We start from the raw sequence: 17,849 nt of genomic DNA, 5'->3' as shown, positions 1-17,849 counted from the left end.
TCAGGCCCGGAGGGAGCAGCTGCTATGTTAGTGAAAGCGGGCAAACAGGTAGGTAAGAAGGAAGTGGAGGAAGGAAGGAGGGAGGGAAAGGGAGGGTTGACATGTTACCTGGCTATGACAAACAGCACACAACTGACACCCAAGCAAGCCAGCAGAATATACATCCAGATATCGGGTGAGAGGGGGTTGAGGAAGGAAAAGACCCCGGGGTTGGTGCCGTTGGGCTTGCGGTAGAGGATACTTATCCCCAGCGTCATGAAGGGCTTGGAGAAGTCGATGACCTTCTCTCTGACATAGGTGATGGCCAGAGGAGCCACTGCCAGGTCTGCTTTCTGCAATGAGATCACAAAGGAGCGGAGTAAAGGCGGGTTAGTGCTAGTGTTGGGGGGTGTTTATGGCTCCACCAATAGAAAACAGCCAATTGAATTTTCATCTGATTTCTGTCGACAGCTGCACTGGTCAATATGTACAGGAGGAAGAGCCATGACAGAGGAGAGAAAATAGCCAGGGTCTTTAGTTCAGCTAGATTAGCAGGTAGGAGGCTGAGTTTTTCATGAAATTACAGGTTATACGTTTGATCCTTCTTAATTGGTGTCAAAGGTGAGTCACTGAGGCAACAATTTTGGGATTAGTCTTTGACGAATTAACCATCTGTCCCCCTGAACGTGAGATTAACCTTCTTTGGTGCTGAGTGCTTGCTCTGAGGTATTTTTACAAGAACACCTTCAAGACATTACATTATTACTCATTACTAATCCATGTGCCGGCATTACAGTGAATTTTTCCTTAAATGTTCAGCTCAAGATTTTTGATATTCTGTAGATGACTCTTTTTCATTTTCTGTGCTTTGTGTGCTGGCTACTGCTGCTAACATTCATCTTGATGGAAAGTAAAATACATAATTTCCTGTTATAGGCATTTTACTGCATACAATTCTATCTTATCAATTCATTTCTGTATATATTTGACTCCTAAAAACCTTATTATCCCTAAGGGGCCCACGTACCTTTTGCTGAAAAGCTTTCAATGTGGCCAAAAGTGACAATTACGTAAGTAATGTTGAATACTAAACCATAGCGTACCAGAAGCACAAGCAGAGAAGGGTATGAAGTCAGCATCTTTACTAAGTAATGTCAGCAATATCTATCTAAAGTTTACTGATGTTAACCGACCATAGCCACCATAAACTACTGGTCATAACAAACCAGGTAAGGCTATAGCAGCAAAACCCCTGATATACATATTAAATTGAGCAACGATGTGTTTCATTACTAATGAACTTGTTTTGTAAGATGGGAAGTGTATTAATTCTTCTTTCAAATGTTACATAGTCTCTCTTTAAAACATTGTAACCTTATTTTAAAGAGACAGGCCAGAGTACTAAGAATATTTCAACCCGTTTCCAATTTAAAATGGGCTTTCAAGACTTTTTAAAAAATGAGTCAGAGCCTTCAGACAAGAAGGAATAAGGCAGGTTGTGGCACTGGAATAAAGAAAAGTTGGTTTAAGTTGATTTTACAAAATACTTATTATAAGTTATTATAAGTATTATACAATACTAACTAGTTTTACTTTGGAAACAAGATTAAATGTTACCACTGTATTCGCAGATTTTTTATTAGTTTAGACAAAATTACTTGGTATGAAAATCAGTGTCCCATATTAGCGTTTTACCCTGGCTTGGATGTATCTGGTGATTTCTCCACATTTTTGAATGTTCTGCATTGAACTATGTGCAGCTCTGGTGTTTGTTGACTCACATGGTCCATGAGCTCCCGCACCATGCCGTTCCATTGGCCCGTGCTCTCATCCAACGCGCCATACTTGCCATCTTCTACTAATCGCAACTCGTAGCGGAAACCCAGGATGGCAGAGAGCTCCCTCAGCAGGTCAATACAGTAGCCCTCAAAGCGGTCATTCCCATACAGAGGCTTGTCGGATTTCTTAAACATCACATAAGGCTCCTCCTGTACAGGAAAAATAAGTTGGTGTATAAGTGCAGACGTCTGTGTGTTTGGTTTTAGATATACAGTTGTTTTTTTTTCTGTGTGTATTTGTTGACTTTTTGTATGCTGCTTGTGTCTACCAGTATGGTGGATACACGCAGGGATTTGTTAGCCAGAGAGTCGGTGATGTTGGATGTCTTGCTTTTGTGAGTTTCTGTCATATTCAGACCGCTGGGAGGATCCCATGTTCCAATCTGTTGAAATTATTTAGTGTCAAGTTAATATCACCTTGTCTTGTCAACAGATAGAAAATAAAACAGTTTAAAGCCTCCAGGCCAACAGTTTGTTATTTAAGACTCAGAAGTCACACAGCATCCACAACGCTAATGAGTGACACACCTTTTCCAGCCCCTCCTCCTTCAGACTGATGACATCCAGGTCAAAATCTGTTCTCAGTCCATTGGTCTTGTTGAAGAGAACACGTCCTGTCAAACCATCCCAGTGAGCCTACAGACAATGATATACGGCATAATAAACTAAAATTCTCGGCTCTCAGGACAGTCATTCCATTAACCTTAAGGTATTGTCTTTCTCAACAATATCAATTCAACCTCTAACCATAAAAGTTTTTCTTTCCCAATTATGAATTCCAGCTGGCTCTCTCCTCACTGTCTATCTCAACAACATAACAAGAAACAATAAAGCGGCAAGAATAGAAGCAAGTTTGACAGGTGAGACTTCATTATGCATGTGGTTCATTGTGCTTGAAGTTTCACTTCAAAGCCATTGGAGGTACAGACGGGCATGGAGAGCGACAGCAGACACGGGAAGGGGGAGGAAGCGCCAGCTACTACAATGGCTCATTCTGAAAATTACCTGCAATGATACCATCCAGAGAGCTTTGTAGAACAAAGCAAATGGCTGACCCTGACTAGAGTTAAGGAGACACACGGTGGGTTTGACATAAACATGAGTGGAAGTATGCAAGGAGAAAAAGCAGGAGAAAGAATGAAAAAAAACAACAACAACATGTAGTTACTGTGCATAATGCAGTGGTTATTTAGATTACAATGTGATGAAGATTTTCGAGAGTATATTAAGATTAGGCAATAGCTTGTTTGGGATGTTTATATACGTTTTATCATGATCACAATTTTCTCCAAGCGAACAAATGTTTGCTCTGAAAACCACACTCATAATATGCAATAAAGTTCAATGAAAGCATTTCAGTGATTTACAAAGAAAATGCTTGCAAAACACGTGATTGCCCTAATCAATATAAAACAGCAGAGCTACAGGGTTCAGTGGATCCCATAGGTCAGAGGTCAAGACAGAGTGCAAATTGATAGTAGTGATGGACTTGTACCTCTTTGATGAGGCTGATGAAACGCCCGCCGAAGCGCCACGGCTTGTGGCGATTACACTGCAGAGAGCTGACGGTGATCTGCTGTGATTGCTGCACTGCCACCGCCACCACATGTACGGCGTCATACATCAGCGCCGCATCCGTCTGCAAACAGGATGGTAATGTTATTAGACATTTTTATAACACCTGTCGCTACATTTGTCCACATGACCTTTAATCCATCCATTTGTTCACCTGCAGAGGAACATAAGAAACTGTGTGAAGTCTCGGGTGACTTGCTTTACTCCTTAGTCGGGACAAGAGAACATAAATTAGGAGTAATGCCAGCAGTAAATGCCCTGCACAAATGGCACAGTGTCTCAGTCTGTTAGTAAAAATACCCGACCACTGTCTAAGGCAATGAGAAAGCTCCGCCAGGGAGAGTCTCTCAGTGCAAGGCTGGCCTGTCAGCGAGAAGACTAATGGTTCCTGATGGGTGTGCCTATTCCCCAGAGAGGGGGAACGCAAAACAGGCACCAGAGCAGACAGGACAACTTGGATCGGCACACTTGGTGTAACATGCTAAATACACACACAGAGCGTAGCCGGGGTACATGGTGAATGGTCATCCATATAACCCCAGTGATAAGACATCAAAAGGAAATGTCAAGTTCAAATTTCACACACTGACATGCTGAGATTTATCCTTACCACTCTGCCTTGGCACACATGAATTCACTTCATGCTGTCTGTACACACAGTTTGAGACACTCCACATTTACCCAGATCAACACGTTACAGCTGAGCTCAGATCCTCTTTCCATGGTCCCACACAGGCTTAAATACACTGTATTGATCTAATTTGACAAGTCCTGGGTGACCAACCTGCGAGGGAGTATGAAAAATGACTTTGAGACCACAAAGAATCTGCAGCTATAGGGTCTATGTGGATGAGCTGGCTGTCAGAGAGAATGAGCCGGGCTCCGGTAAAGCTAGGCACAAAGCAGGAGACCGCTGAGCTGCTGCTTAGCTCATATCATCTCCCTATGTTGTCTCTATAGGCGGAGTGAAGCATCCACGCCATCCACATGGGAGAAAAGAATGCATGAAGGGTCTAGGAGGGGCAAAAAATTATGCTTCACATACAATTTATTCAAAACTTATTTATGGTGGCAGGCCAATTAAAGAAATAAATCTTACATCCAACAGTGAGGAGGGAGGAAATTCAAGATAGAGAGGATGAGAGGGAGTTAATGTGTGTGCGGTGGTGGGCAGATTGTCAGTTTTTAGCTTTTCCCCGAGTTCTTCTGTGTTGTGGAGTTGGTGGCGGCTGATGTCAAAGGCAGCAGCAGATCAGAGGATGGGAGACCAATCTCTGCACTCTTTCATCCCCGCTGCGTCCCTGGGAATGGGAACAGCTAGAGCCATATCTGCTCTCCCAGTGCCGGCAGTGTGTGGATGTGTGCTAGTGTGTGTGTGTGTGGTGGTGTTCATGGCAAACGCTGATTAGGAAAAGAGTCTGCGATTCCACTAATCTATTTCTTGAATAGAGAGGAGGATTTTTATGCACAGCCGATATCCAAACACCATTTTCTCCACTGAACGGAAAGTTCATCACATACAATCATCCAATTATTGCGTTACAAGCTACTGTATGTACAAAGACGTACTATTGGACTGAATCTAGCTTTTTCTCTGGATGCATTTTCAAAAAAAGCTCAGTCTGAATTCAGAAAAGTTTCACATTCATTCAGTTTCAGTCCACTGCATTCCATTTCAAAAGTACATGATACATTTTGAACTCATTTATTCATAAAAATTCATTTTTCGATTGACTTCAGTTTGGCAGTAACATGGATGAATTTATGAAATTCAAAAAAAACAACAACAAAAAAAAACCCATCTGCTTCTACTAATCTTTTTTAAAATTCTTCATTAATTTCTCTTCACTTCTGTTTTGCTTGTGACCTCTTTCACTTTCCTCCAACAGCCTTGACTTTCAAATCAATTAATATTGCATTCCTCTAGCTACAGACTCTTTATTCATTTGGGTCAAACTACAAAATGCACTGCTTTTTCCAATAAATCATTATAGCTATAAATATATTCTGTGAAAAACACTTCTGGAAAAAAAAAACAAAAAAAATCTGACAACTTGTTTTCTAAAAACAGACAGTCTTAAAGTTCTGCTTGGAGGTTTATTTTTACTTTTCTTTTGATACTGAATTATGGCCTCGGATAAAATCCAGCTGGGATATTTTAGCACAACCTTGATGTGTGACAGAAGGCTAATAATTCATGTCATAAGCTCAACAGATGTTGCCTTGTATATTTGACTAAACGTTTTGTTCATCCCTAGGCTATATGCAGAAGAAAGAGCATCCATATCAGATTGTTTATTCTAGTATCCTTTAAGTTTGGTTTTGCATCAAAATACAACAAAATCAGCCAGAGGTGAGACAGTTTCATTTATTTTCCATGAATACATTTTCTGTTTATTTTGTTTCAAGATATTAATACTTTGCAGAAAAATTAAACCCTATTATGGAATCACTGGAAACAAGTGGGATTATCTCATCCTGTGGCAAATATTTCACATGGTTTGAGGAAATGAAAGATTTTATGAGTAAATGTGAGATTGAATTAACTGCCAAAACAGACATTTTACTGTGCAGTTCTTTTTAGAATAAACTTATAACTGCAAAAAAAGATTGAACAGCTCGCAGTAGTGATAAGCAGGCATTTCATATTATATGCATATAATATGCTAAAATGAATTTGGTAAATGAAAGAGACTACTTTATGATGAATCATATACACTATGCGTGCAGAAGACTTTGAAAAAGCCTTATAAAATGCTACACTGACAGTTTTACAGTGATAACAATATATACATGCTTCATCTGCAACAGTGTTTTTTTTTTTAACTGGGCAATACTAGAGACAGGAATTTGTTTATTGGAACATAAAGATCGATTTGGTTACAAGATACATCAGCTTATTCAAGAGCAGGAGTTTATTAGAGGTTGTACAGTATAAACACATTTGTGTACGCTGCTGAGTTTGCACTTCGAGGGCAAAATACTCCAGTGAATCCCCCATCAGCCTCTTTTTTTTTGAATGATTTATGTCAGTCTGTGAGCTTCTCCTCCAACTTAGCAACTATTCCTGGAAGTATTTCCCCCATCTTTTAACTTTTAAATGATTGCCATGATACATCAAATTTTGCCCAGCTCAAATTATTTATATGGCAAAGATCTTGTTCCTTCTTGCCTTTCGAGCAGAACAATTCCTGGAAATCCTTTTGTGTTGGAAACAAAGAGGCTGGTATCAAGTGGAAAAAGGAGAGATTTTTTTGGGGGGGGGGGGGCTGTGTGTGTGTGTGTGTGTGTGAGAAATGATGGCTCCCAGCTCTGGCAGATTGCATTCAATTTAAAAACAAATCCAAGAGTGATCTTGATATTTATTTCAGAGCCAAGCCCAAGTCCTGTGGGATGTTTTAAGTGCTTTAAGTGAATCCAATCTCGAACCCTGGGGACACTCAACCAGAGAGGGGAGAAGGTTTCAAACAAGATGCCCAAAACCCTTGTTGCCTTTTTTTTCTAACCTTTCTTTGTCTCTCTCTCCCACTCAAACACCCAAATAACAATCTGAAATCACACAATCTCCATCTCGTTCAATAAATGTACCAGCGTAGATGCCTCTTTCCTTCATTTCATGACTCACACCTTACATCTTCATTTCCAGCCCTTGATGTTTTAGTTCATGTTTGCATTTTCTCTCTCTCATAAACACGATACGTGAGGAACACAAAAATATTGACACACACATGCATGAACGAATTAGCAAGATGTGTGTACGCCACATACGCAAAAATGCGAGCACACTCAGACACAGCGACGAACCTCAACTTGCAGGCTTCCCAGAGGCATGCCTCATTTGTCGTAGTTGCATGCAGTTTCCTCATTTATAAACAGGTGAACTGCAAACTCTACTGAGCTAGGTGCTGTGTGTGTGTGTGCTTGTGTGTCTGTGTGTTTACCCAAATATATTCATTTTCACTGCATCAGTATTCACACCAGCTCTCCACCTGTGCATAATTCCATAATTCCTCTGATAATGTAGCACCCTGAAAAATGACATCTCCCTTTCTCTCCTCACCTCTTCTCAATCACTCATCCTTTCCCCAGCATTCCTCTAACCACACACACTACTACCCGTTCGGTGATGGACGTGTACTGAAGCTGCTTGTGTACAGTGGAACTCCACTGTTTATACATATCACATACATCTGATTAGGCCTAATGAGATTAGCACTGACCTGTTATTCACCATGCATCGCTGGGTTGCAGCTGCCAGGCACACAGCAACAACAACGCGCGCACCGGCGCACGCACGCGCACACACACACACACACACACGCACGCACAGGCAGCATTGCCATCAGCATCAGAGTCACAATGTCAGCGGGAGTGAGAGAAGCTCATTGTTTTCTCGGCGCTGAAGTCACTCTGCCCTCAGATCACAGACAGACCCGTGGGGTTTGATGATTTGATAGAAGACGGAGGTAATTATTCATTTCATTCCATAGTTTATATGTATTTGTGCTGCTTCACTGCACAGTCGGCATAAGTATCACAGTCACAAATTCTGCTGTCAGCTAAATTGCTGCACTTCTAAACTGTATGATTTTTAGTAATTAAATCTTCCCTAGTCAAGCCGAGTCTTATGTCAAAAATACACCAATTATTCTACTTTAATCAAGATACCACCCACACTGAGTGACTTATTGTATTTGTTTTATCTGCCAAGATGAAATTCTCATGAAGGAAATGGATACTTGTAGGAAATTACTGTACATAATTAATGAAGACTTTTTGTTTCAGCAAATAAAAAAAATAAATACTGCCTCCAAAAGATGCTTATTCACTCTCTTTTTGAGAATTAGATGAGAGGAGCAATACCACTTTCTTGTCTGTCCAATATAAAGCTGGAGCCAGCAGTCGGTTAGCTTAGGTTAACATAACGACTGTCTCTGTCCAGAGTTAACAAAAAAAAAAAAAACTACACATTGTGGTTTTACTGGGGGTAACGTACTGCACAAGCTGTTGTTTATATACTTTGATTTTTGTACAGATTAAACAAGGGGATACAATGTGTTAGTTTGTGATCTTTCGAGATACTTTTAGCCAGATTTTGTTACCTTTGGACAGAGCCAGGCTAGTTGGTTACCTGTTTCCAGTCTGTATGCTAAGCTATTAACCTACAATCTCATGGCTTCAGTTTTACACTGAGCAAACAGATATGACAGTGCCATACACATATTTCCCAAAACGCTGAACTATTCCTTTAAAGTCCGATGGGCATACAGTTTACAGATGTGATGTTATGTGATTTCTGATACCTCAATTGTCTCAACATTTTTATGTATTAGCTGCTTTTATTTCTTTCGAATTCACTCAGTTTTTGTTCCTCTTTGCCTCTGTTTATTCAGTAATTTAAGGTTAAGCCCTTTTTACTATAGTAACTGAATTGTGATGTATGATCTAACCATGTATTTCACGCATTGACGTGTTACATGAGTCCCTGGGCGACGGAACGGAGTCAATGCGTTGAGAAGTTTCTCTCCAGTACAAAAATGAAAAGACGAGAGTTGAAAAACCCTGAAATGTGACACATGTGATTTATGGGGTATATTATGGCTGTTTCAGGCTTCCTAGCAGAGAAGGGAGAGCAGGCATTGTCAGATCATTTTGCTTGGGAAAAAAAGCCCTCAGGTAACTAAGTCTCAGTGTAATGTCATCTCTCTCTCTCTCTCTCTGTAACTTTTCCTCTCTGTCTCTTTCTTTCTGACCGCCTATGCTCTGCCCCAGCTCCTCAGTCCCCTCCGCCTTCTCTTCTATCTCTCCCTCTATTTCTCACTTTTGTCTTTCTTTCAGTGTCTTGCCTCTGCGTTCCTCGGTTGCTCTCTCCAGTATTTAACTGAGCTGTGCATGCATGTTGCTCGGAGTGTGGGTATATGGCGTGGCACTGCCAGTGCCGTCACTGTCATTTTTCCTCTTTTTCTTTTGTGCTTTGGAGGATTAATCCCTTTCTCACTTTGCCTTTCCACATGCTGAGGCAACAGAGCAACCTTGTTGTATTTTTTTCAGATTGGGTTTTTGTCACAGGGAAGTAATACTGGCTTCCTCCAACGAGGACCCCTGGGTAACGGATCCATTGATTTATGGATTTATGTGAAAGCACATTCATGGCTTTATTGTAGATTTAAGTGCACTTTAAAATGGGATAAAGAACTAAACTGCAGAGAATGTTGGTTTAAAAGAGAGAGTCCTGTGGGAGTGATGAGAGTGAGCAGAACTCTGCTTGATGTATGTCTCTACATATTCAGTATTGATGCTGTTATTAAAGTACACTTATATCAAATACCAAAAGATGTTCTAATGTTGAAACTTCCACTCTGACCCTACATTGTACTTTCACCAATGTCCAAGTGATCTCTTTGTTTCAAGAATAACTTTTCAAATCACTATAACCTTATAGTTTTCCCTTTAATACTAAAATACCATATTTGAATCTGGGAAAGAAAAAAAGTCAGAATGGAGGAGAGACTTCGTGACCTAATGGAACTTTGAAAACAAACAATTTGTTTGCATAGCTAAATCGCTAAAGAAGTTCAAACATGCACAGACTGCTCATGCTAACTACCTAGTTCATTTTTCTGTTTTTTTCCAAACAAACCACTGATGCTGCTGCCAAAGCGACATTCTTACATACAATCTACAGCCATGCTGGCAGCTCTGTGAGGTTGTATTTAGGAACAGTTGTGCTTTGGATTAAATGCTAAAAACAGCATACCAACATGCTCACAGTGACAATGCTAACATGCTGATGTTTAGCATAGTCTTTACCATGTTCACCATCTTAGTTTAGCATGTTAGCATGCTAACATTAGCTAATTAGCACTAAACACAAAGTACAGTTGAGGCTGATTGTAATGTGATTAGTTTTGTAGATATTTGGTCATAAAGCAAAATATTGGACAAATTCAAAAGCTGACCTGCTGTTAGATGAAAAATAAGGGGATCACGAGAGTTACTACAGTTCATCCTGAGGTGAACATGAATGTGTGTACCACATTTAATGACAATTCATGTAATAGTTGTTGATGCATTTCAACATTGTAACCCCATGGTAATGTTAGAAGAAAGGTCAGGGGAATCACTAAAGGCTGTGGGATTCATCCTCTGGAGACCATTAATATTAGTACAAAAGTGCATTGCAAACCATCCTATGGTGGTTGAGATATTTCAGTCTGGACCAAAGTGGTGGACCGACTGACAGACAGACCGACATTGCCGTCCCCAGAGCCATAACGCTAGTGTGGCTAAAAATGTCACAGTTTGTTACTGCAAGTGACTGCACATGAGAAACACCCAATTTGACATGTGCCAAACTAGAGGCTGTGAATCCTCAGAGCAGTGGTGTCCCACCAGACCCTTCAGGCAACAGCATGCTGTTGGCAGCATTGTCCACTTCAGAGCTCACCCTAATTAGCACCACGCTGCCAAAACTACGTCTGATTAAGTGGCTGTTTAACGTGATGGCCTTTCCTCATATTTATCAGGCTCCAGCCAGGTTTAGCTAAAGAGTCTAGTAGGCTCCCACGCAAAAGTTTTTTCCTCCCTTTAGTTAATAAGTGACGTTGTCCAAAATTTCAAGACATAGGTTGTGTTTAAATGGCGACTCACTTAAGAGCTAGGCTTCATCGGCAACAACCACCAGTTAGAACTGGACTCTATAGAGTTAAGGAGAGGAGAGTTTGTTGGAGGGCTAACCAGTCCTTCGCATTTCGCTACCATCTGGTGGAGAGGATATAGGCAGCATGGAGGGAGTCCACACTTGATTTATAGTGTAAACAACACAGGCAGTGTTAATTAAATGTGGATTGCTGCTAAACAGTGGGGGCATTTTGCAGGGGTCTCTCCAGAATACCTGGGTAGAATGATGCTATGAATTTCAAAGAATGTGTACTAGGAACAGTTTTTGTTCGTTGTATGCTGATATTTAATAAGAATATGCAAAAACTTTTTAATCTTAAAAAATGCAATAATGGTGCAACAGTACAGCATAAATTCCTTCTCATTTTCCACGTGTGTATTCAAAAGACATGCTTTTTGCATGTGTTGCTCTACAGTTGTATTATTCATTTCTTTTGTGCACATGACTATGCCAAGCATGCACATACAGGGAAGTTAAGAGTGGTGGAGGAGGCACTCGGATCCTTTGCATACAGTAAGTAAAAGTGGGAATACCACACCATTTCAGGTAGAAGTCTTGGAAAGGAAAGCCCCCCTCCAGAGTGTTTTATTATTATGTTATTGGATCACTACTGATGCATGAATGTGTAAGAGGCGTTTTAATGTTGTAGCTGGTCATGGTATAGCAAGGGTAGTTTAATACACTGCATAAAAACCCCATCCTCTTTTATACTCATTTTAGGTTTTTATCTTAATATGTAAATAACTAGTAACTATAAATGCACAAATAAATGTAGTGGAGTAAAAAGTACAATACCTCCACCCGATTACATATACTCTATGTTCTATACATACTGTACAGTATGTGTGTTTTTACGTCTGCTGGTCAGCGGACCAGCGTTTCAAAGGATGATAGCTTGCCAAGTGATTCCAGGGCCAGCCAATATCCCTGAGCATGAGTGTGACCATGACACACACAGCTCTTGCTGCCTGCACTAGTCTCCAGGGGCTGATTGTATGATAGTGATCTGATGATGGTTGTAGTCCCTGATTGCACAGGCTTTTATTGTCCCTTATAACATCAGCGGGCGCCTGCTCAAATTATAATGTCGAGGAATGTCTTTTGTGCACGTGTGTGCATGGTACAGAATGTGACTTGCAGGAGGATATTGTAAGGGAATGTGTTTGGTGTTGTGGTTTTACCCTATTTTTATTGTACTAAACTGTCTTTTTTTTCTTTTTTCATTTTAGTTTATTAACATTGAAAGACATCAAACAAAAGAGGCAAAGCAAAATGTGTTAGAGGGGGCAAAATCAAAAGGAAAAACAGATAATATCTCTCGCCTTTTAAATTCCTCCTCTCCCTCTGCCTATTCTTGCTCACAAAAGGCTTCTATAGACCAAGGGAGCACTGGTGCTAATAATGTTGATGCTGTGCCAAGCCCAGCTGGTGGTGCCCGGCACAGGGCATCGAGTGTCTGCTCTCCACAGTTGCTGTCTTTAAAAGGCTCTCTCCTCTGCCAACTGGGATCAGAGGCAGTGAGATCACATTGCTGTAATGGATGCAACCAACCTGTGAATCTGTGTGGAGCTCATTCTGTTAGCTCTGTCTGTCCTATATCAAATACAACATCAAAGCAACACGTTATTCTATGTAGCTGCAAAAAACGGTGGCTTTTCAAAGCACTGGAGAGCAGGTTGCAATGACACCTAATTAGAGCATGATATGTATATACCGCATATTTGACAAAAAAAAAAAAAAAAAATCTATAATGCATAGGCTGATATTTGTTCTTTCGTCATACACACATGACAAATGAACAATTTTGACAAGTAGCCCTTAAATGTGGTTATTAAAGAACTGTAATCAGGATGTGTGCTGAAGGGGATATTTTTAAAGTTGAAAAGTAATTTCGTAAGTGCTCTCTAGAAGACAAACCATACTATGGCAACAGTTTCCAAACATATTGTTGGGCATTTCTGTACTTCAATTCCTTGTAACTAATTGGCTGACATATACAGTATGTCGATACCAATATATCTGAGGTAAACTAAAACTGGCCAATAATGCCAGTCATGGTGATGTATCGGTTGGAGGCTGAACCAAACAGAATCTGCTGCACAAAACCACTATATATGGATATTTAGTGTGAGCACATCCAATTTATTGTAGAACGTATTTCAGCTGCAGGGTAAATACTGAAGTCAGTCTTGAACAAATAAGAGGATTCCCCAAATGCTGAATCTAATTTCCAGTAAAGTTAATTTGTGCAGTGATTCATATCAGGCAAAATTACAGTATGTGTCTTGTATTCAATATCATATTGACTGGGGAGCGCCAAATTTGGCTCAACACCCATACTGAGGAGAATTATTTGGTAGAAATCTTATATGAATGCAGCTTGCAGGGAGAGGGATCCATATGTCAGTATTCTTTTCCTATTGTCAGATTACAGGCAGCCATGTGCCACCCCACAGCGAACCTGCCGGCGAGGCCAAACGAGAGCCACGCCCCCCCCCCCCTTCAGAGGAGCCACTATACGTGGGGGACTGAATCAGAAATCAGTGTGCGGTTAGCGTGTTTCTCACGTACATACAGTACAGTACAAACACACACTTGTATGTTAACATGCAGGGTAAAACACCCTCTAACCAGAGTGTAGCTGCCACCTAGCAGGTTCCTCCATCCTGCTCTCACTGTGTGGGCAGCTCCCACTCTACTCCCAGCAGTCCTTGTTAATGCAGCAAGGTGTTTGTTCTCTCCCCCTCTCCCTCCCCCTGTGCATTTTTCAGCAAACCTGCTTCCTCCCGTTTTCCCTTTCTCTTTCATGTTCTGCTCACAGTATCCCTAATTCAAGCCCAAATAGAAATAAAGTATAATCAGCTCTTACTATAGTTCTTAGTAAGTATACTTCTTATGTATTCAGATGTAATCTACTGTCATTTTATCTTAAAGGCACAATCTGTAATACAGATGTAAACAAAAGGATCATCACGTCCAAAAGTCAAAACATCACATTAAAACCTGGTAATTTAACAAGTCTGTCACAATAATACAGTTCCCACAGTCACGCTAGCTGAGTTCAACAAACATGTATCGACCACTGGGGGAAGCAGCAAAAACAACTTGAGTGGAAATTCTTGTTTATGTGTTTGCAGTGCAACCAAGCAAACTGGGGCTGAGAGATGCATTGCGTCACTTTGTATTAAAATAGAAGTCTAATGAAGAAGTCAACAAACCTTAATATCAAATGTTGTCTTTCGCATTACATAAAATACATGTATGCTTTGGATTTTATTTTCAGAAAAACATCAAGGGACCTGTTTCACAAAATCAATTTGCAAGTACTGCTTACACGCAAGCTGCAAATGGTGGCAGCATCATGTCTCACAAATGATCTTCACTCACAAATTACAGTTAAATCTGAGAGTTGCACGGGCATGGGTTGCAGGTACATTTGTTTTAATAAGTGAAATGTGTCAAAATTCTCAGGGGAGGAATTTTTTCATGTTGCAAATCATAGCTTAATGCTGCAAATTTCTGTGACATGGTACCCAATGTGTACATGCATCATTAAATCCCCTGTGTGTGGGTTTGCAATTTGTATCCGATGGGGGAACAGCGGACTGCCATTAACAACTGTACAGGGATAGAGTTACAAAATGCAAACACACTGAATAGCTACTGCTGAAGAAACACCTGCATAAACAGCATTATATCAGCATATTACAATGAAAATCTTTTAACTTAAGTATGGACACTATACCAACTTTTCACATCTCTTTCATCATCTGTATGTCACCAAAGCTAACGTTTCTTGTGCTCTGTGTGCAGCCAAGCAAAGTTCTTTTATGACTGTACAGCTTTTTAGAAGGAAGGGAAATGGCAATTTACAATCCAGTGTTAGGGGCATATGCTGTGTTTTTTTTTTTTTTTTTTTTAAATCATTGGCATTAGCAATTATTTACTGTATCCTGGGAAAGTTTGCTGAGCATGCATTTCCTTTGCTGATATGAAGTTAAGTTTCTTGCTCAGGGATAGGTTTGCAATAGCTGCTGACGGAAAGGGAAAAAAAACAAACAAAAAAAAAAAACAGTCACGTGTGCTCACATTTCCTTGCTGGTTTGGAAGCATGTTAAGTATCTACATGTGTTCATTGTTTTTCCCCATTCATTTAGCCTGTGTTAGTCTAGCATGCTTTTTATCCTGTCCCTCATAAATTAAAGGAGCAGCCCCATCATACCATACACATTACTCAAACAACTGCTCTCTATTAATAACAGAGTCCTTATTATGAGCAATTACATCAGAATTTTCAAGTTTTTTAATGACATTGGAGAACATCCAGTCCTCTGTTGTGGTAATTATATTTCAATGAAATGTAGACATAAATGAAATGAAGCAGATGTAGAAAATATCTGGGCCTAAAGCTTCAGTGAGGCATACAACTGGGAAACAGTTTTTTTTCTCAATTAAATCCAAGTATATACTTAGTTCAGTGGATGGGGATTTAAAAGAATTCAACTTGCAACCAAGCAATAAAGCCAAATATCTAATTATCTGCAGGAAATAATTATACACAAATGGGACAAATAATGATCAGATTAGATGCGAAAATATCTAGTCTGTCTATCTATCTATACACAGATTGTAGGTCTCTAACTGCTGTCAATTCCCACAAAGATGGAGAGTTACAACAATTTGAAATTAGAAAGTTAGAAATTACTCCAGGGATATGGTTAAAGAGTCGACAGATGATGAAGCAGACGATATCAGAAATAACTCTGACCAACGGAGTTAAGAGGCAGAGGCCGAGTGTTTGTGTCTGCAAGCCTGCCTTGGCCAATGAGAGACTTCTCATTATGCATCCTTCCCTGAGACAACACTTGGCCTCACCCAAGGCACTGAGCGTCACTGTGATTATACAGTACGCCGCATTAAGGCGAGCCTAGTGGTGTGAGAGGACATCACATGTACCTCTGAACGCTCGTAACCTCCCCACCCCCATCTTTCCTGCCCGTTCTCCGATTCCTCCTACTCATCATCGACCCCCCTCCCCCGCCACCACCATTTTACCTACTGCACCTTCCACCTCTTCCTCCTCCTCCTCCTCCCCCACTCAGTCAATCAATCCTTCATGAAATCACAAGGTGACACGGGCGGCGTTGTCCTGGTAACCATCGCCACACAACTGTTGCCTGGTCACCGAGCACAAACAAGCCCAGAGCCCACTAAGGCTTCTGTGTTGCAGAGAATGACGAGGTATGAGGGAGAGGAATTAAAAGGCTGCAGGGAGGGTCGGGGGTGGAAGGTCACACACTGGCTGCTGCAGCCCTCCCACACTTTAATTTAATGATACCCTTCCAGGTGGCTTCTCTGCTCAGAGCGCTGTAGCATGAATGTCAGGCAAGTCTACAAATTAAATAAACACATTTGAGTTACAGACAGACCAAACATAATTTTAACCCATGCATTTAAAATGTAGGTAGAGGCTATTTTCAAAACCCCCACAGAAGCGTTTCTCGATTATGCTTTTATTATACCATTAGAATGACAACGTTTTTACTGTATATTCACGCTGCTATCTCTTCATTCACTCATTATAAAGAATCCTCTTAGGGTGGAGGACTCTGAAGAATAAATACATCAGAGTCGGGATTTATAAATAGAGCACTCTAATGAAGTACTTTATCAAGCTTACATGAGGCTTTCGACGTATTATTTATTATTCAACGGTGGTTCTAGTCCAGTGAGATATGTCAATATGTAGTATAGGATCTGACAAAATGATTCATGCAACGCTAATTAATCAATTCAACATTCTCCACTAATATCCATTAATTTCCGGTGGAGGAGGGGAGGAAAAAAAAAAAAAAAAAAAAAAAATCAAGTGATTTAATCTTTTATGCATATATAACAGCTTTGCTTGGTTTTCTGCACTCAAGTGTCACACGGGAAAAAGGATGTACATACTAGTGCTTGAGGGATATAAAATATGATATTTCTATATTTACAGCAGTGTGTTGCATGTTTCTAAGAAGATATTACAGTAAACTCTGGTATGTTTACATTACACATTTTCCTATACACATTTATTTCCACGACTTATTGTTTGGTTTCATTTTTGATTGTATGTTAGAGTGAATTAAGGCTGTGATTGATATATGAATAGGCATCATGCCCCGTTTTTTAATTTGAAGGCTTGTCTTTAAGTGTTTGATGTAAGACTTCTGATAGAAGATCTTAAATCTGCCAAGAAGAAAGAAAGACTGGCTGATAGAGGGGAAAAAAAGGTGCTTGTCTGCAATGAAGGTGTTATGAGGGAAGGGAGGAGAAATTGACTGTTTACAACAAGAGACACGGAGAGGGACCTTGAACGTCCATGACGAGCTCCATTCCAGTTTTCACTTTTAAATCACCTTATCCCATGTTTTTTGGATTGCATCCTAAAAAACCAAAGCCATAATTTCCATCCAATTTGCTCCCTCTCTCCGCGTGAACACTGACAGATTGTCATATTTTGGCCACACTCCCGGAGGAGAGTTGTGAGAGGCAGGAGGGCAGATAAACGGCTATTACCATTCACACCGGCTCATTACTGAGCATTTAGACCCAGGAGCACCAACCCCCAAAATCCACGCAGAGGGCGTTCATGCTGCTTCCGTACCCACCCTAGGAGCCCTGCACCATGGAACTTGTGATTGACAACTGGTGCTCACTCATTCTCCTCTAAAACTATTGTATATTTCAAAAGCTTGATTTATTTCATTTACCATCATGTACAGCTTCTTAAAGAC

The 17,849-nt window shown here is 40.4% G+C and overlaps 1 protein-coding gene across 5 annotated transcripts in view; it reads right to left on the bottom strand.

Annotated features, from left to right (window-relative positions):
• The window catches only part of LOC120788908 (glutamate receptor ionotropic, kainate 2-like), a 65,639-nt gene that overhangs the window by 17,475 nt on the left and 30,315 nt on the right, over positions 1-17,849 (bottom strand). For all 5 annotated transcript variants that reach the window (XM_040125167.1, XM_040125169.1, XM_040125168.1 and 2 more), the window contains 5 exons: positions 3,313-3,456; positions 2,346-2,453; positions 2,087-2,200; positions 1,761-1,967; positions 109-332 (listed from right to left, as the gene is read on the bottom strand). In XM_040125167.1, the coding sequence (XP_039981101.1) occupies positions 109-332; positions 1,761-1,967; positions 2,087-2,200; positions 2,346-2,453; positions 3,313-3,456 (797 nt within the window). The remainder of the gene's footprint in view (positions 1-108; positions 333-1,760; positions 1,968-2,086; positions 2,201-2,345; positions 2,454-3,312; positions 3,457-17,849) is intronic.

Source organism: Xiphias gladius, chromosome 4, assembly GCF_016859285.1.
Source record: "Xiphias gladius isolate SHS-SW01 ecotype Sanya breed wild chromosome 4, ASM1685928v1, whole genome shotgun sequence".
NCBI lineage: Eukaryota > Metazoa > Chordata > Actinopteri > Istiophoriformes > Xiphiidae > Xiphias > Xiphias gladius.
The sequence above is the reverse complement of the archived record's forward strand: the minus strand, read 5'-3'. Positions and strand labels throughout refer to the sequence as shown.